The following is a 20,904-nucleotide window of genomic DNA, read 5'->3' as shown; positions in this document are numbered from 1 at the left end:
TCAGTGCTGCCCATCAGTGCCACCCATCAGTGCCCAGCAATTCCACCTGTCAGTGCCCACTAGTGCCAACTCATCAGTGCCCACCAGTGCTGCCTATTAGTGCCCATCAGTGCCGCCTCATCAGTGCCCATCAATGCAGCCTATCAGTGCCCATCAGTGCAGCCTTATCAGCATACATCAATGAAAGAGAAAAATTACCTGCTTGCAAAATGTATTAACAAAATATAAAACGGTTTTGTATTTTTTTTTTTAATTTCTGTATTTTTTAATTTATTCAACTAAAAATAGAAAATAAAACAGAGGTGATCAAATACCACCAAAAGAAAGCTCTATTTATGGGGGGGAAATGATAGAAATGTAATTTGGGTACAGTGTTGTATGACCTCGCATTTGTCATTCAAAGAGTGACAGGGCTAAAAGCTGAAGAATGGTCTGGGCAGGAGGGGGGTTTAGGTGCCCAGTAAGCAAGTGGTTAAAATGGATGAAGCCAGACTCAGTGGAGGGAGATTTCTGCAGCATATTTGACAAGTACAGAATCACAGTATATATAAAATGATATGCAAAATATTACAAATTATGGGAGCAGACTGCAGTTCCTCTTTAATTATAAATCTAGTTGCACTCAGCTGAAAATAACTTTCCGGAACATAAGGATCCTCATCCTTGTATGTTAGCATGTTGAATTGAGCCTATAAGGAAATCCATACCAGACCACCAAAGGACCATCTGAGACAGTCCTGTGCTTCCCAATGTGTCCCAGGTTCTCACCATTGATGGATTGCACAGACTATTCATTTTCCTCTCCATATTAAGGTCAGATATCATTCTCTATTGCTACTTGCCTGCACTAGATTGTATTAAAAAAAAAAAACTAATTGTCAGATGAAGAGGGAATGGGAGACAAGTTGCACCTCTTTGTTGTCCCCTAGACCATTACTTAATGCAAAAACAAACAGATTGAAAAAAAAAAAAAAAAGAATGTAGTAACAGAAGGGGATTAGGATGTGAGAGAGGCTTGGATTGTGCAGTGATGAGTCCCAGGCAGGCAGGAGGAGCTGTGACAGTCCAGATGGCCAGGGGGGAAAGTGCTTGTCTTGGGTTACTGCAGGCCAGGCAGATTTAGGGAGCAAGTTACCAGTCCACCAGGTCTAAGAGGGACAAAACATCCAGGAGAAAGCAGCAGGCACACAGCCCAAAAAAAGAGAGAAAAAGCCAATGTGTTGTCTCTATTGTTAGCAGGACTTGACCCCCCCTGACCCTTCCCAGACACAGATGTCTGCAGCTACCTCTATCACCTCCCACTGCTGGGGGAGCCCCCCCTGCCCTGCACCTCCCTGCCCAGCCCTGCACCTGGGGGGCACCGCCCGGCCGTCTGCTGCCAGTGAGCTGCAAGCCTGACTTTACAAGGAGACCAAGTGTCAGAGAGAGGAAGAAATAAACAGAGTGGAGGGGAGGAGGTGAAGGGAGGAGGGGGAGGAAGAGATCGCAGCCTTATGGTGGAAATCAGCACAGATCAGGCTTCTTCCTCGTCGGTGACACATCCATACATCGCTCCTAATAAATGTGTCTCAGCACCCCCTCCGATCATCACAGCAACGAATATTCGTGTACAGAGTGCGGCTCCAGGGGGTGCAGCCCCCCCCCGGCTCAGCTCCTCACCTCCCCCAGCTGGACTCCTTCCTCCTCCTCCTCCTCCTCCTCTTCTTCTCTGACTTGTGACAGCGGACGCCGATCATCTGGTCGCATTCCTCTTCTTCTCCTACACTTTGGGGCTACGACTTTCCTGACCCCCCCTCGTCCCATCCCCCCTCCTTCTTCTGTACCCCCCAGCCCAGACGTCTCCGCTTCTCCCCGGCACGGAGCAGGAACTTTTATTTGCAGTTACAAGCCTGTGGCGAATGGTGGGAATCTCAAGCCCCTTCCAGTGTAAGTAGGATGTCAGCATTCGATGCTTCTCGCAGAGGTCTCAGCTGGGGGTATGGAGGGGGGGGGGGGTCTTCTTTTGGGGTCTGCTGCATCCTTACACAACTGAAAGTTCACGGACTTTGTGGGGTGATAGGAGGGTGCAATGATCAGTTCTATATGGGGTGCAATGTACAGATCGATATGCTTGATCAGGAGGGTGCAATGTATAGATATATATGGGTTGATCGGGAGAGTGAAATGTATAGATATATATGGGGTGATCAGGAGGGTGAAATTTATAGCTATATATGGGGTGATCAGGAGGGTGAAATGTATAGATATATATGCCTGATTAGGAGGGGGCAATGATCTGCTCTATATGGGGTGATCAGGGGGGTGCAATGTATAGATCTATATGCTTGATCAGGAGGGTGCAATGTGTAGATCTATATGGGGTGCAATGTATAGTTCTATATAGGGTGATCAGGGGGATGCAGTGTGTAGATCTATATGCTTGATCAGGAGGGTGCAATGTATAGATCTATATGGGGTGATCAGGAGGGTGCAATGTATAGATATATATGGGGTGTTCAGGAGGGTGCAATGTGTAGATCTATATGGGGTGATCAGGAGTGTGCAATGTATAGATCTATATGGGGTGATCAGGAGGGTGCAATGTATAGATCTATATGGGGTGATCAGGATGGTGCAATGATCTGTTCTATATGGGGTGATCTGGGGGTGCAATGCATAGATCTATATGCTTGATCAGGAGGGTGCAATGTATAGATCCATATGGGTTGAAACGGAAGGTGCAATGATTGGATATATAAGGGGTGATCAGAGTGGTCCTATGATTAGATCTTTATGGGGTAATCAAGAGGATACAATAACCAGATCTATATGGAGTGGTCAGGAGGGATACAGAAAATAGCTTTATATGAGTTGATCACCAAGATATCTTGAATAGTTCTGTATGGGGTGGTCAGAAGTGTACAAAAAAGCAGCAACGAACCTTATACATTGTATACTTCTATATAGGTTTATCATGGTGTTATATTATACAGCTATGTATGGAGTGATTATGATTTTATATTACACAGCTTTGTGTGTGTGTGGTGATCAGAAATATATATTGTACAGCTCCATATGGGGTGATCAACATTTTTTTGTGCAGCTCTATATGGGATTAGTGTGATCTTATTGTACAGCTCTGTATAGGACGATCGTGATTTTATATTGTACAGCTCTGTATGGGATGATCAAAATTGTATATTGTACAGCTCTGTATGGGGTAATCCGATGTGTCACACTGTACAGCCCTTTCTGGGGTGATGAAGATGTTATATTGTGCAGCTCTTTACAGTGTGATCGGGAGGAGTGCACTACTATTCAGCTCTGTATAGGATGATCAGGATGTTATAGTGTACATATCTGTATGGGATGATCAGGATCATATAGTGTACATATCTGTGTGGGATGATCAGGATCTTATAGTGTACATATCTGTATGGGATGATCAGGATCATATAGTGTACATATCTCTATGGGATGATAAGGATCATATAGTGTACATATCTGTATGGGATGATCAGGATCTTATAGTGTACATATCTGTATGGGATGATCAGGATCATATAGTGTACATATCTGTATGGGATGACCAGGCGTGTACATTGTACACCTCTATAAGGAGTGAGCAGGAATGTACATTGTGCATATCTATATGGGATGATCAGGATCATATAGTGTACATATGGGATGATCAGGATCATATAGTGTACATATGGGATGATCGGGATCCTTATAGTGTACATATGTGTATGGGATAATCAGGATTATATAGTGTACATATCTGTATGGGATGGCCAGACGTGTACATTGTACACTGCTTTAAGGAGTGAACAGGAATGTACATTGTGCATATCTATATGAGGTGATCATGAATACACACTAAATATGGGATTTCTATTTCTATATGGGATGATCAGACCTTATTCTGCACAGCTCTGTATGGAGTGATGCAGACTGTACAGCTTGTTTTGGGATGATGCAGGAGTATACATTATACAGCTCTATATGGAATGATGCACGTATGTACCTTGTACAGTTTTATGGGGTGTTATAGGCACAGTATCTATGTAGGGTGATGTAGGATTATACATTGTACAGAGGTAATGCAGAAGTTTACCTTTTACAGCTCTATATGGGCTGATGCACAAGTGTGGGAATAATACAAGACTATGCAATGCACAGCTCTCTATGGGGTAATGCAGGAGTGCACCCTATACAGCTATATACATGGCACATGTCTATATGGGGTGATGTAGGTCTGTGCACTGGGGTGATGCAGCAGAACAGATCTTTAGAAATTGGATTCTATTTAGGGTCATACCTAGGTATGGGTACCTTTGGGGTGATGTATAGATAGGATATGGGCGATTGGATGTGATGCATGGGTATTAAAGTACTGATATGGGATGATGCATTGCTGAATTATCTCGCTGACATCCATTATCACAGTAAGATTTATGTACCAATGTATTGTAAGATTTTATTTTTGAGTAATGCAGAAGTTCCATATGAGATAGTAGGACTTACAATGAAGAAGTGAAGTAGATATTTAAAGTTCAGTTGTAGCATTATTATTTTTATTATTATTATTATTATTATTATTATTATTATTATCTTTAGGGTGATGCGATATATTTATCAATGTATTGCGAGTGCTTAGGTTGCTTGTGTACATGTAATAATGTAGGAATTCTATGATTTTCTGGTTCTATACGGACAGTTGTAATTCCTGTCCTACTTTGTAGCCACATAGCATGAATAAAGGAGGGGGAAGGGAGAGACTGTCTGCAGCATATTGTTTAAATCGCCTTAATCAGATAGAACAAAGACGTCTTTATTACAGAATTTATGGCAAACATAGAGAGCTCTGTTATATGATGGGGGAAACAGATTTCTGTCTGAGCTTTCCAATTCTGGCTTGATGGTCTTCCAGGATATAAAGTTTAAGGAGCTTGCTGTCAGTGAACATTAAAGTGTAAGCTCCTGGGCCCAGGGCTGCATGTTATCCATGTATGTCCATGCTCCATGTGCAGCTCTGTATACACTCAGGCTGAGCAGTGAGGAGTGACATAAAACAGGACCCGTCTGGCTTGGTCTCCTTATACAGTATGTGCACAGTAGCCTCTAGTCCTATGTACTTCTTCTCTTCAAGTGCAAATATTTGGCCACAACAGATCCTTGCAACATACCAGGGATGAGTTACAAAAACTCCAGCTAAAGTTTTGCTTGCAGCCAGCTATCAAAATCCCTCCTTTATAAAAAAAATAAAAATAAGCCTTCATTTATAGTATAGTTGCAGTTTTGCTCCAGTTTGTATAGATGAACTGCTGGGTATTTATTAGGCATGTAATCCTTGAAATAATGTTATTACATGCAATCAGCATTTTTCCATCAGTTCCACATCAAGCAAGTGGGCAGTGTGTTCCTGAATGACCCACTCTCTATCTGTTTGTTTATCCTGACAGTGACAGTTGACACATCCACATGACATCTATTGTAGTCCATGTCCCAGCTTGAGCAGTGCAGGGCTAGCTAGGCTGCCTGTCTCTGGCCACATGTATCTTTTTTTTTTTTTTTTTCCATTGTGGAGCCTTTAATCCTGTCGTGGAAGTGACCGGGCATCTGGCCTTGTTTTCTAACAGATTTGAGGCTTGCCAGAGATAAGCAGCAGCCTGCTTTGGGTGGTTGATAGTGTGTTTTGTGTTTCCTGGTGGGACACACAATGTCATGCACAGTTTCCTTGCAGATCAGCACAGATTTCCTTAGGAAACCCAATGTGAACAGGCAGCTTCCTCCAGCTTTTTTTTTTTTTTTTGCAAGCTTCATCCAAATCAAGTTCTCAGAGCTGCCTGCTAATCCATACCGATCAATAGCTGGGTCCTGTATCTCATATTAGTCATTGTGGCTCCTGGTGGGCATCTCTGGATGATCCCAGCAGCTCCTCTCTGTCTAGATTTGGTGACAGTGGCATTGGATCAATGTTTTAATCCAAGATATGTAGCAGAGGCCAGGCACTCTATGAAGCTCATTGACATGAAGGCTTTGGATTAATTTAAAGTAATGTGCTGATCAATACAGGGCTTTTTTCATTGGTTATTTAAGCACTTTAAAATGATCTGGTTAAAAAAAAAAAAAAAACATTGTAGTCTAAAAAGGAATAAATCAATATATAAGAAGCAGCGATACCAATGCCAATGAGCATAGTCTGAGTTGTGGGCAGAAGTTCTGGTCAAATAACACTGTGTTCCAATTTTAATACTGCTGAGGACTGTTTTCATTTTCAATAGACTGTATCTTGCTGCCAAATATTTAACTGTATCCAGCCTATTATATAGAAGGTTTCAGCTTAGTTAAGCATACAATTAAATGTGTGCCCAGGCGCAAAGATTGCTGTAAATATCTAGGCTTCTGATGAAAAAAATCAAATCCCTGGATAGTAACACAACTGGGACTCTGGAACTTTTGTGGGACTATAAGTAGCAGCAGGATGCTTGTAAGGCATGCTGAGATATTACTGCTAGCACAGAAGATCCTGCACTTCTGCTGGACAAATGTGATCTAGAAGGCTGAAGCTTTTGTGGGACTACAACTTGCAGAAGGTTGCTTGTAAGGTGTTCTGAGATATGTAGTGCTAAAGCAGCAGAGCTTGCACTTCTGCTGGACAAATGTGATCTAAAAGGCTGAAGCTTTCGTGGAACACTGAAGATTTTGTGGAACTATAAATGGCAGTATCATGTTTATAAGGCATGCTGAGATATGTAGTGCTACAGTAGAGCTTGTGCTTCTGCTGGACAAAAGTGACCTATAATGCTGAAGGTTTGTGTGGAACTGTGAGTAGTCGCATGATGCTTGCGAGGCATGCTGAGATATGTAGTGTTACAGCAGTAGAGCTTGCACTTCTCCAAGACAAATGTGATCTATGAGGCTAAAGCTTTTATTGGACTCTGAAGCTTTTGTGGAACTATACATAACAGCAGGAAAGATTGCAAGACATGCTGAGATTAGTAGTGCTCAAACAGCAGAGCTTGCACTTCTGCTAGACAAAATGTGAAGTTTGAAGTATGCAGTTTGATAAGGCAGGCTGAGATATGAGCTTGCGTTTCTGCTGGACAAAGTTACCTCTGAGGCACACGCTTTTGTGGAACCATAAGTAGCTGCAAGATGCTTGCAAGGCATGCTGAGCTATGTAGTGCTAAAGCAGCAAAGCTTGCACTTCTACTGGACAAATGATCTATAAGGCTTAACAGCCCCGGTAGAACTACAAATCCCAGCAGGGTTTCAATGATTTGATCGCAAAACGAATTATAGTTCTATCATATGTACTAAGGTAAAACAAAATGAAAATCCTAAAAGCTGGGATTTTTTTTTCTAGTGGTGATAATGGTCAGTGTATGCATATCTATCTATCTATCTATCTATCTATCTATCTATCTATCTATCTATCTATCTATCTATCTATCTATCTATCTATCTATCTATCTATATATATCTATATATAGATATATATATACATTGATAGATATATCGATATATCTATCTACCTATCTATATATCTATCTCTCTCTATATATATATAGATAGATAGATAGATAGATAGATAGATAGATAGATAGATAGATAGATAGAGATATATATAGATATATAAATATAATTCACAGTTGTTCTTATCTCCTCAATGCAGGACTTTCTGTAAACTGTCAGAAGAGAAGCCATTATTTACTTTCCTTGGTGTCACCTGGGAATGGGAAGTGACATCCTTTGTGTGCTGTCTGATGTGAAAATCCTCGAAATGGGCAGTCATTGTACAGCATGGATTCATGGGATCTGCATGGAGTGGGCACAGTAATAGCTGCCTTGGCCGGCTGAGTGCTGGCTGTCTTTTGTTGTGTGGGAAACTGTCACATGCTGGGCTGGAGAAGGTGATCTGGGGACTCGGTGCCCGGTTCTCACGCTCACCCTCCACACTTCGCTCATGTCTGGATCGGCTTTTAATAGCACAAATGGTGTTTTTATAAGATTTTAGTTGGCAGCCTGAGAGACAGATAGAGTGTGGGCTCCCAGACAGACAGATCGCTAATCACCCACCATTAATATGGGCGCTGATTGTGCATGACAATGTGGAGGAGACCTTGTGTAGCTCGACTGAGAAATACACAACCGATCACACACCTACAGGACATGGACAATCACATCTATACACAACCGATCACACACCTACAGGACATGGACGATCACATCTATACACAACCGATCACACACCTACAGGACATGGACGATCACATCTATACACAACCGATCACACACCTACAGGACATGGACGATCACATCTATACACAACCGATCACACACCTACAGGACATGGACAATCACATCTATACACAACAGATCACACACCTACAGGATATGGACAATCACATCTATACACAACAGATCACACACCTACAGGATATGGACAATCACATCTATACACAACCGATCACACACCTACAGGATATGGACAATCACATCTATACACAACCGATCACACACCTACAGGACATGGACAATCACATCTATACACAACCGATCACACACCTACAGGACATGGACGATCACATCTATACACAACCGATCACACACCTACAGGACATGGACAATCACATCTATACACAACCGACCACACACCTACAAGACATGGACGATCACATCTATACACAACAGATCACACACCTACAGGACATGGACAATCACATCTACACACAACCGATCACACACCTACAGGACAGGGACAATCACAGTCACATGTATACAGTAATACAACGGCATATATATGTGTGTGCTCTGTAAGCATGCCTGTGTTTTTTTTTTTATTAATTTACATGTATATATGCGATCTATCATGTATTTGTATCCTTTTCTTTCTTTCTTTCTTTCTTTCTTTCTTTCTTTCTTTCTTTCTTTCTTTCTTTCTTTCTTTCTTGTGCGTATTTATTATATCTGCATTTGCACAGTTGTGTTTTGAGTGTCTGTATTTGTATTATAAACATTATTGTATGAAGTCATCCAAATTTCCACTTTCTGATTAATATTCTGTTGTCTGTGTGTTGTATTGCATTTATAAATACATAACACAATCTATAAACAATACAATACATCTACTATATATAACACATACTCATATTTTGTGCGTAGATCCTACATTTAACTATTATACATAATTATACATATACATGCTTTTCTTGTACGATTGTACGAATATATATATATCGTGTATGTGAATAGATTAGATAGGTAGTGGTGTAAAACGGTTAGATAGATTGAGGCTATAGGTAGGTATATATATATATATATATATATATATATATATATATATATATATATATATATATATATATATATATATATATATATTATGCGTATATATATATATATATTATGCGTATATATACAGCTAAAGCATAATTTCAACCATAAATAAAAGTGTATGTGGATAGACAGACAGACAGGTAGATCGATAGATAGATAGATAGATAGATAGATAGATAGATAGATAGAGTGGCTATAGCTACTTGCGCATGTATGTATGTATATAGGTATGTAAACATCTATGGCATAATTGCACCCGAGAAAGAAAGAAAAAGGAGAAAAAAAAGAAAGAAAAGAGAGAAAGGAAGGATAGAAAGGTAAGAAAGAAAATAAAGGAAAGAGAAAGAAAGAAAGAAAGAAAGAAAGAAAGAAAGAAAAAAAGTCTCTAGGTAGGTATGTAGAGAGTAGATAGGTGTGCATATGTAGAGTATATAGGTGTATACACATCTATAACATAATTTCTCCCATTTATAGAATGTATTGGTATGGTCAGATAGATAAATAGAATAGATATATGATAAGTATATGGTGTGCTGGGATATGGAGGATATTGGATCCGATAGATACATAAAAGAATCATATATGATGAGTATATGATGAGCATATGATGTGCTGGGATATGGAGGATATTGGATCCGATAGATACATACAAGGATCCTGTATGATGAGTATATGATGAGAATATGATGAGTATATGATGTGCTGGGATATGGAGGATTTGGAGGATATTGGATCTGATAGATACATACAAGGATCCTATATGATGAGTATATGATGAGTATATATGATGAGTATATGATGTGCTGGGATATGGAGGATATGGAGGAGCTCTCTATAGTAGATCCTCCTGGCACAGAGCTGTTATAACAGGACAGGCTCCCAGATGGAGGTGTTGTTGAACCCACAAGGAAGGAAGGACACACAAGTCTGATGAATGTCCTCCTCGGAGAGGTCACATGAATGTGCACGACATCTGTTTACACTAATAATGAGCATAATTAAGATAAGGATTGGAGATGAAGTGATGGAGAAGAGCTCCTCTCCTACAATAGTCAGATGTTGGATTTCTCACATTATCGCACGCTAAGATACACCGAATCACTTCGTTCCCCCAGGCTTGGTGTTTATAACCCCTTCCCTGCCGGTTGGTGGCAGCTGGAGAAGATGGGGTTTATCTGGGGGGTCTCTAATGCTCGCCGATTACTATCATCAAGCTATTTCGTATAATAGCCGGGCTACATAGGTGTATGTTAAATCACTTTAATAATATTTTTGAAGCTATAGGAAATCATCCAAACTGAATAGAGATGGGTTCTCCATCCTCCCAGCAATGGACCATTGGTCAGGTGATTTTACATTGCACTGAACCATGGATCTAATACAAAGGAATGGGATGATGTTTGTTTTGGGGACTCGATCTGGCACTTTTATATACAATGTTTGATTGTATTTGGTCTGAGTCTCAAAACATTTGTGAAAAGATATGTTTGTGGAAGTGGACATCAAGTTTAGCGAATGCAATTATCAGATATGACACGTGACATGGTATTTTATATTCACTGGCCCTTTAAGAGTCCATCCAATGTGAGAAACAATGTAACAAGATAAAAGGAAAGGTTTGATGTGAATTCCTCCACATTCCACCCTGACATGTGTCGGAAGTGTTCTGACTTTCCTCCCTGTCCCTGTGATAGGACAATGTTTGGACATTATTGGATTAGTTCTGGAGTGGAGAAAGACCCCCCCCCCCCCCCCAACCATCCTCTGTCTGATGTGCCAGAGGGATCCCCTCCCCCACCCCCTGGGTGATGTGCCCACTCTTCATTTCCACTCACTACACACACATCGTCACCTTCAACACACATCGAACAGATTTCTGTACGATTGTATAGTAAATCGGGGCACAATAGGACATCGGAAGCAGATCGCCAGGAAAGGGTCAGAGCCTGATGGCATCACATTCTATAGAAAGAGTCTGGAAACAGGATCATTACTAGTGATGGCCGAACGGTTCGCCCGGCGGTCGTTTCGCGGCGAATTTCCGACTTTCGCCGTCCGCGGGTTCGAACGCCTTTTTCCGTCGTTCGCCCCGGCGGACTTACGTGTTTAATGTATACAAGAACTTTAACCTTTCGTGACACGTTTATCATGTGTTACAGGACAACCAATTGAGACATGACAGCTCATGGACACTTGGACATTCCCCCTAACCTATAAATACACCCGATCCGGTGGCCATTTTACATTCTTTCTTCTGTCACTGTAGGGAAAGGATCCTGTGTGGAGTAGGGACAGAGAAAACGCTAGCTATTTGGTACACAAAAGTTCTTTTCAGGACTGGTATAGGTGTTAGGTCAGCAGCCTGAGTTTCTTTTGTCAGTTTAGATAAAGGGACAGAGCGCTGTATGCTGCTATTTTAGGGACAGCTCAGCCAGATTAGTCTTTCTTCATCATCATCATCATCATCATCATTAGCTGTTACTATCAGGTCCACAAAAGAGCTGTTCCAGCTAATCGTTCCAGCCTACTCTTTTTTGCCAATTTGTATAGGGACAGGCAGGAAGCAGTGTTGTCAGGCAGTGAGGATAATTTTAAAGACTTGCTGTTACTATTAGTTCCACAAAGGTTCTTTTCAGGACTGGTATCAGTGGTACGGTAATAGGCTTGTACACGTATAATATTCTTTCTTCCAAATATAGAAAGAATATTATACTTGACTGCTGCCCTTCTGCTGCAGTCTGCTAATCATTCACAACTCACTTGTTCCACAAAAGTTCTTATAAGGACTGGTAACTTGGTCTGTCTAGGGTGCTACGGTACATAGGCTTGGGTGCGGTACAGTCTGCTGTTCTGTAAGGACCGCTATCGGTCCACAATAGATAGGGTTGCCGTGCACTACTGCTGACCGCTGCCCTATACTGCAGCAGTCCTTCAGCGGTATAGGGACTGACGCACAGTCTGCTAAACACTAATACACAACCTGCTTGGTCCACAAAAGTTCTTATAAGGACTGGTAACTTGGTATAGGGTGCTACGGTACATAGGCCTGAGTGCGTTACAGTCTGCTGTTCTGTAAGGACCGCTATCGGTCCACAATACATAGGGTTGCCGTGCACTACTGCTGACCGCTGCCCTATACTGCAGCAGTCCTTCATTGGTATAGGGACTGACGTACAGTCTGCTAATCACTAACACACAACCTGCTTGGTCCACAAAAGTTCTTATAAGGACTGGTAACTTGGTATAGGGTGCTACGGTACATAGGCCTGAGTGCGTTACAGTCTGCTGTTCTGTAAGGACCGCTATCGGTCCACAATACATAGGGTTGCCGTGCACTACTGCTGACCGCTGCCCTATACTGCAGCAGTCCTTCAGCGGTATAGGGACTGACGCACAGTCTGCTAAACACTAACACACAACCTGCTTGGTCCACAAAAGTTCTTATAAGGACTGGTAACTTGGTATAGGGTGCTACGGTACATAGGCCTGAGTGCGTTACAGTCTGCTGTTCTGTAAGGACCGCTATCGGTCCACAATACATAGGGTTGCCGTGCACTACTGCTGACCGCTGCCCTATACTGCAGCAGTCCTTCATTGGTATAGGGACTGACGTACAGTCTGCTAATCACTAACACACAACCTGCTTGGTCCACAAAAGTTCTTATAAGGACTGGTAACTTGGTATAGGGTGCTACGGTACATAGGCCTGAGTGCGTTACAGTCTGCTGTTCTGTAAGGACCGCTATCGGTCCACAATACATAGGGTTGCCGTGCACTACTGCTGACCGCTGCCCTATACTGCAGCAGTCCTTCATTGGTATAGGGACTGACGTACAGTCTGCTAATCACTAACACACAACCTGCTTGGTCCACAAAAGTTCTTATAAGGACTGGTAACTTGGTATAGGGTGCTACGGTACATAGGCCTGAGTGCGTTACAGTCTGCTGTTCTGTAAGGACCGCTATCGGTCCACAATACATAGGGTTGCCGTGCACTACTGCTGACCGCTGCCCTATACTGCAGCAGTCCTTCAGCGGTATAGGGACTGACGCACAGTCTGCTAAACACTAACACACAACCTGCTTGGTCCACAAAAGTTCTTATAAGGACTGGTAACTTGGTATAGGGTGCTACGGTACATAGGCCTGAGTGCAGTACAGTCTGCTGTTCTGTAAGGACCGCTATCGGTCCACAATACATAGGGTTGCCGTGCACTACTGCTGACCGCTGCCCTATACTGCAGCAGTCCTTCATTGGTATAGGGACTGACGTACAGTCTGCTAATCACTAACACACAACCTGCTTGGTCCACAAAAGTTCTTATAAGGACTGGTAACTTGGTATAGGGTGCTACGGTACATAGGCCTGAGTGCGTTACAGTCTGCTGTTCTGTAAGGACCGCTATCGGTCCACAATACATAGGGTTGCCGTGCACTACTGCTGACCGCTGCCCTATACTGCAGCAGTCCTTCAGCGGTATAGGGACTGACGCACAGTCTGCTAAACACTAATACACAACCTGCTTGGTCCACAAAAGTTCTTATAAGGACTGGTAACTTGGTATAGGGTGCTACGGTACATAGGCCTGAGTGCGTTACAGTCTGCTGTTCTGTAAGGACCGCTATCGGTCCACAATACATAGGGTTGCCGTGCACTACTGCTGACCGCTGCCCTATACTGCAGCAGTCCTTCATTGGTATAGGGACTGACGTACAGTCTGCTAATCACTAACACACAACCTGCTTGGTCCACAAAAGTTCTTATAAGGACTGGTAACTTGGTATAGGGTGCTACGGTACATAGGCCTGAGTGCGTTACAGTCTGCTGTTCTGTAAGGACCGCTATCGGTCCACAATACATAGGGTTGCCGTGCACTACTGCTGACCGCTGCCCTATACTGCAGCAGTCCTTCATTGGTATAGGGACTGACGTACAGTCTGCTAATCACTAACACACAACCTGCTTGGTCCACAAAAGTTCTTATAAGGACTGGTAACTTGGTATAGGGTGCTACGGTACATAGGCCTGAGTGCGTTACAGTCTGCTGTTCTGTAAGGACCGCTATCGGTCCACAATACATAGGGTTGCCGTGCACTACTGCTGACCGCTGCCCTATACTGCAGCAGTCCTTCAGCGGTATAGGGACTGACGCACAGTCTGCTAAACACTAACACACAACCTGCTTGGTCCACAAAAGTTCTTATAAGGACTGGTAACTTGGTATAGGGTGCTACGGTACATAGGCCTGAGTGCAGTACAGTCTGCTGTTCTGTAAGGACCGCTATCGGTCCACAATACATAGGGTTGCCGTGCACTACTGCTGACCGCTGCCCTATACTGCAGCAGTCCTTCATTGGTATAGGGACTGACGTACAGTCTGCTAATCACTAACACACAACCTGCTTGGTCCACAAAAGTTCTTATAAGGACTGGTAACTTGGTATAGGGTGCTACGGTACATAGGCCTGAGTGCGTTACAGTCTGCTGTTCTGTAAGGACCGCTATCGGTCCACAATACATAGGGTTGCCGTGCACTACTGCTGACCGCTGCCCTATACTGCAGCAGTCCTTCAGCGGTATAGGGACTGACGCACAGTCTGCTAAACACTAACACACAACCTGCTTGGTCCACAAAAGTTCTTATAAGGACTGGTAACTTGGTATAGGGTGCTACGGTACATAGGCCTGAGTGCAGTACAGTCTGCTGTTCTGTAAGGACCGCTATCGGTCCACAATACATAGGGTTGCCGTGCACTACTGCTGACCGCTGCCCTATACTGCAGCAGTCCTTCATTGGTATAGGGACTGACGTACAGTCTGCTAATCACTAACACACAACCTGCTTGGTCCACAAAAGTTTTTATAAGGACTGGTAACTTGGTATAGGGTGCTACGGTACATAGGCCTGAGTGCAGTACAGTCTGCTGTTCTGTAAGGACCGCTATCGGTCCACAATACATAGGGTTGACGTGCACTACTGCTGACCGCTGCCCTATACTGCAGCAGTCCTTCAGCGGTATAGGGACTAAGAGTTTTGTCACAGGGTGATTTAAAAAATGACAGGCAGAGGAAGAGGCAGGCCCTTCCGCAGGGGTGGTAGGGGTAGGGCAGGAGCAACAGCCTTGAGCCAAAGTGGGAAGTTGCAGAAGGTGCGTTCAATTACTTTAAAGGACGCACCAGACTTGGTTGAGTGGCTCACTCAGCCTTATTCTTCTGCACCCTCCTCATCCTCTCGATCTGCACCCTCTTCTTCACTCTCTGCTATGTGCACCCCCAAAGACACTACCACCAACAACACGACCACCACCACCACCACCACATACCTTCCGCTTGAGTCACTGGAATTATTTTCCGATCCATATCAAGAGGACATTTCTGATGCGCAGCCACTCTTGGTATTGGATCAGGAAGAGGAGGCAGCAACAAGCGCTACTCAGCAGTCTGACGCCAGTACCCAGATCAGCCCAAGGAGGAGGTTGGTCCCCGGTGTTGCTGCCTACTCTACTTATAGCGGTGGGGAAGGTGACGTTGATGATGACGTGTCTAGTGATGTCACGTGGGTGCCCACAAGAGAGGAAGAGGAGGGGAGTTCAGAGGGAGATATGGACCAGCAGATAGGGAGGAGAAGCAGCAATGACTTACATTGCACAGCAGGGACAAAGCAGACTGCAAATGTATCAGGAGCGAGTCATCGACCATGTACGGTCACATCTGGCGCTCCCAGGACACCGGCACATGGCTCCGCAGTGTGGGCTTTTTTTAACGTGTCCGCTGCTGACAATAGCGTTGCCATCTGCAATCTTTGCAGTCAACGCGTTAGTCGCGGTAAGCCCAATACTCACCTAGGGACGACCGCCTTAAGAAGGCACATGAGCAGCCATCACCGAGCCCAGTGGGAGCAACGGAACACACAAAGCCACACTGCAGGCTCTCACCGTCCAGCCTCGTCTTCTACTTCTCCTTCTCCTCTCTCCTCACAATTGTCCTCCACTCCACCTTCCATCACGCCAAGCTCACATTTTTCTGCAAAAAGGCAGGCTTCCGTGGGCCTAATGTTTGAGCGTAAAAAAATGATGACGCCGGATAACCCTCTTGCCCAACGGTTGGCGGCTGGCTTGTCAGAACTCATAGCCCGCCAACTACTGCCATATAAACTGGTGGACTCGGAGGCCTTTCGCAAATTTGTGGCCATTGGAACACCACAATGGAAGGTCCCAGGAAGGAAGTATTTCTCAGAGAAGGGCATCCCAGAGCTATATGGCCATGTTCAGCGGCAAGTGAATGTATCTCTGGCACACAGTGTCGGTGCCAAGATACATCTGACCACAGACACGTGGTCTAGCAAACACGGGCAGGGAAGGTATATCAGTTTTACTGCCCACTGGGTGAACCTTCTGACGGCCGTCAAGCATGTAACCCGTGGCACCCGTGTAGATTTGGTTTTACCGCCACGGATTGCATGCAGGCCTGACTCTTCTTCTCCTCCTCCTACTCCATCCTCCTCCCTCTCCTCCTCAGCTGCCTCCTCCTTTTCCGCTGCTAGCGTCTCTTCCACTGCACCGCCCAAGCTCCCCAGAACCTATTCCACATGCCAGGTGAGACGTTGCCATGCCGTGCTGCGTCTGTTGTGCCTGGAAGCAAAGAGCCACACTGGCCCGGCACTCCTTTCAGCTTTGCGTTCACAGGCAGATGAGTGGCTAACACCGCTCAATTTGACAGTTGGTAAAGTGGTGTGTGACAACGGTGCCAATCTGCTTAGCGCATTGAAACAGGGCAAAATCACGCACGTGCCGTGCATGGCACACGTCTTAAACTTGGTCGTGCAGCGATTCCTTGTCAAATACCCTGGGGTCCAGGACATCTTGCGGCAGGCAAGGAAAATCTCGGCCCATTTCAGAAGATCTTACACGGCCATGGCTCGCCTTGCTGACATTCAGCGGCGACACCATCTGCCGGTCAGACGTCTTATTTGCGATTGCCCGACGCGATGGAACTCAACCTTCTATATGCTTGATAGGCTGCTCCAGCAGAAACGTGCAGTTAACGTCTACCTGTATGAACTCTGCGAAAGAAACGGTTCTGGGGAGCTGGGTTTTTTTTCACCGCACCAGTGGCTGCTCATGCGCGACACATGCAGACTTCTGCGGCCATTTGAGGAGATCACCAAACTGGTCAGTCGCAGCCATGGCGCCATCAGTGACATGGTACCTTATGCCTTCTTTCTGGAGCGTGCATTGCGTCGTGTCATTGATCAGGCTGTGGAGGAGCAGGAGCGGGAAGATGAGGAAGTCGCAATGCTGGATGAATTCCCAGGGGGGGCTACTCTATCTGAGACAAGTCAACAACAGGAGTCTGATGAGGAGTCAGAGGAGGATGGTGCCGGGGCGGATGAGCAGGAGCAAGAAGAGCATGCTTTAAACCTTTCTGGGATCCCTGTTGTGCGAGGATGGGGAGAGGAGAATGAAGAGGACGACATTATCCTGGATGATGAGCAGGAGCCAGGCCACCACACCGCTTCCACTTTAGTGCAAATGGGGGCCTTCATGCTCCAGTGTTTTAATAGGGACCCCCGTATAAAAAGCATGAGGGTCAAGGACCAGTACTGGGTGGCAACGTACTTAGACCCCCGGTACAAACACAAAATGGCGGAAATGTTACCGCCGTCGCAGAGGGCTGTCAGAATGCAGCACTTCCAGGCCTTGCTTCGAGAAATGCTGCATTCTGCTTTTGCGTGCGCTGGCAGAGGAGCAATTCCCACTCCCAGAGAAGGATTTGCGGGTACCAATCCAACAGCGCCTGCAAGAAGAGGCCGGTTTGAAGATGTGTTGGTGACTTCGGATATGAGGTCATTCTTTCAGCCGACCCATCGACAGGTGTCATCCGGATCCAGCATCAGGGAACGCCTAGACCGTCAGGTGTCCGACTACATTGGGTTAACGGCCGATGTGGACGCTCTGAGGAGTGATGAACCCCTAGACTACTGGGTGGGCAGGCTTGACCTCTGGCCAGAGCTTGCCCAATTTGCAATCGAACTGTTGGCTTGCCCCTCATCCAGTGTCCTGTCCGAAAGGACGTTCAGCGCAGCAGGGGGGATTGTGACCGATAAGCGTACTCGCCTAGCTCACCACAGTGTTAACTACCTCACATTTCTAAAAATGAATGAGGCATGGATCTCGGAGGAATTCAACACATGTGATCAGTAGACCATGTATATGTCTATAAACAATTTTTGGAATCAAGCACACAGACCTTCTTAATTCATTTGGCTCACTTCCCTGACCCAAAAAAGCACACCGTACTATATGCCCCTACCCTCCTCTTTGAAGAGGTTGAGCGGTGTCATATTTCTACTGGGGCTGCTTATTATGAGGGGTTCCCACCATCCCTGTGCTGTGCTGACTTCCTCCTGGGTGTTCTTATTATGAGGGGCTCCCACCATCCCTGTGCTGTGCTGACTTCCTCCTGGGGGTTCTTATTATGAGGGGATCACACCATCCCTGTGCTGTGCTGACTTCCTCCTGGGGGTTCTTATTATGAGGGGATCACACCATCCCTGTGCTGTGCTGACTTCCTCCTGGGGCTGCTTACGGTGCTGCTGTCAGCGCTGTATGTCACGGAGCTGCTGTCAGCGCTGTATGTCACGGAGCTGCTGTCAGCGCTGTATGTCACGGAGCTGCTGTCAGCGCTGTATGTCACGGAGCTGCTGTCAGCGCTGTATGTCACGGAGCTGCTGTCAGCGCTGTATGTCACGGAGCTGCTGTCAGCGCTGTATGTCACGGAGCTGCTGTCAGCGCTGTATGTCACGGAGCTGCTGTCAGCGCTGTATGTCACGGAGCTGCTGTCAGCGCTGTATGTCACGGTGCTGCTGTCAGCGCTGTATGTCACGGAGCTGCTGTCAGCGCTGTATGTCACGGAGCTGCTGTCAGTGCTGTATGTCACGGAGCTGCTGTCAGCGCTGTATGTCACGGAGCTGCTGTCAGCGCTGTATGTCACGGAGCTGCTGTCAGCGCTGTATGTCACGGTGCTGCTGTCAGCGCTGTATGTCACGGAGCTGCTGTCAGCGCTGTATGTCACGGAGCTGCTGTCAGTGCTGTATGTCACGGAGCTGCTGTCAGCGCTGTATGTCACGGAGCTGCTGTCAGCGCTGTATGTCACGGAGCTGCTGTCAGCGCTGTATGTCACGGTGCTGCTGTCAGCGCTGTATGTCACGGAGCTGCTGTCAGCGCTGTATGTCACGGAGCTGCTGTCAGCGCTGTATGTCACGGTGCTGCTGTCAGCGCTGTATGTCACGGAGCTGCTGTCAGCGCTGTATGTCACGGTGCTGATGTCAGTGCTCTGTATTACGGTGCTGCTGTCAGTGCTCTGTATCTCCTGCACCCTCTTGTTTGCCTACCCTGGTCCCTGACCTTCCCTCTCCTCCATTGCCTTCATTAGCTCCATAGTCCTGAATTGTCAGAACAATTTCCCAAATAAAAAAAAAATGCTTGTAGTTATCGATCCCAAATTCACCTCATACATGTATTATGCTATTGTCCAGGTGGTGGGACTACGTGCTACCCCCTAATAATTACCACGTGGCCGCAAATTCGACCTAAAGGTTTGCGAAATTCGCCTCCCATTGAAGTCAATGGAGCCCGCGGCGAACGGTCGTTTTCGCGAACGTTTGTGCCCGTTCGCGTTTCGCGTTCGCGAAACGTCCCGTCGGAAGTTCGTCCATCACTAATCATTACAGCAGCTCCAGCTCTAGAAAATGGAAATTTACTGCCATCTCTGCATTGCATCCTTACATCAGGCTGTGATCTGCCAACCCAGCACATTACCCCCTGTATATGTCATGGAATGAAAAATCATTGGCAATAATTAGCCTGAATAATTAATAAAATTAATTAAAACACCAAGGAGATTCATACTACTAAACATATGTTGAGAGAGCAAAAGGGATGCCAGTAGCTTTGGTTATGTATTGTAGAATAAAAGGCTGATAATAAAAGGGATGGATGGATATATTATTTATATGCAGCTAATATGTGTGTGCGTATATATATAGGTATATGTATATATATATATATATATATATATATATGTATATATTAGTATATAGTAGGTACACACACACACACACACACACACATATATATATATATATATATATATATATATATATATATATATATATATATATATATATATATATATATATATATATATATATATATATATATATATATATATATATATGTGTGTGTGTATACATATACCGTATACAGTGTGCACACACATCATATACACACATATATATTACAGGTAATAATGTAGTGCCAACACAGTGCTTTAAATATATTGTACAGTCACACCAGTTCTCAAGGAGCTTACAATCTAAATTCTTACATGCATACATATACATATTAGCACCAGGTACAGGAGCCAATTAAACTACCAGTATGTTTTTGAGTAGATATATCGATAAATATACTGTATATACAGTATGTATATATATATATATATATATATATATATATATATATATATATATATATAGATATATATATATATATATATATATGTAAATACATACAGTA

General features: G+C 44.6%; 1 protein-coding gene across 3 annotated transcripts in view; it reads left to right on the top strand.

Annotated features, from left to right (window-relative positions):
- The first annotated feature begins 1,264 nt into the window (after nucleotides 1-1,264).
- The window catches only part of RUNX1T1 (RUNX1 partner transcriptional co-repressor 1), a 208,730-nt gene continuing 189,090 nt past the window's right edge, over nucleotides 1,265-20,904 (top strand). Inside the window, exon 1 of one of the 3 annotated variants that reach the window (XM_077493016.1) lies at nucleotides 1,265-1,926. In XM_077493016.1, coding sequence (XP_077349142.1) covers nucleotides 1,899-1,926 — 28 coding nt within the window. In that variant the 5' untranslated portion in view covers nucleotides 1,265-1,898. The remainder of the gene's footprint in view (nucleotides 1,927-20,904) is intronic. The other 2 variants (XM_077493015.1, XM_077493019.1) reach the window with 2 other exon arrangements.

The sequence above is a fragment of the Lithobates pipiens genome, unplaced genomic scaffold, assembly GCF_037356315.1.
Source record: "Lithobates pipiens isolate NorthernLeopardFrog02 unplaced genomic scaffold, aLitPip1_a1.2 Scaffold_19, whole genome shotgun sequence".
NCBI lineage: Eukaryota > Metazoa > Chordata > Amphibia > Anura > Ranidae > Lithobates > Lithobates pipiens.
The sequence above is the reverse complement of the archived record's forward strand: the minus strand, read 5'-3'. Positions and strand labels throughout refer to the sequence as shown.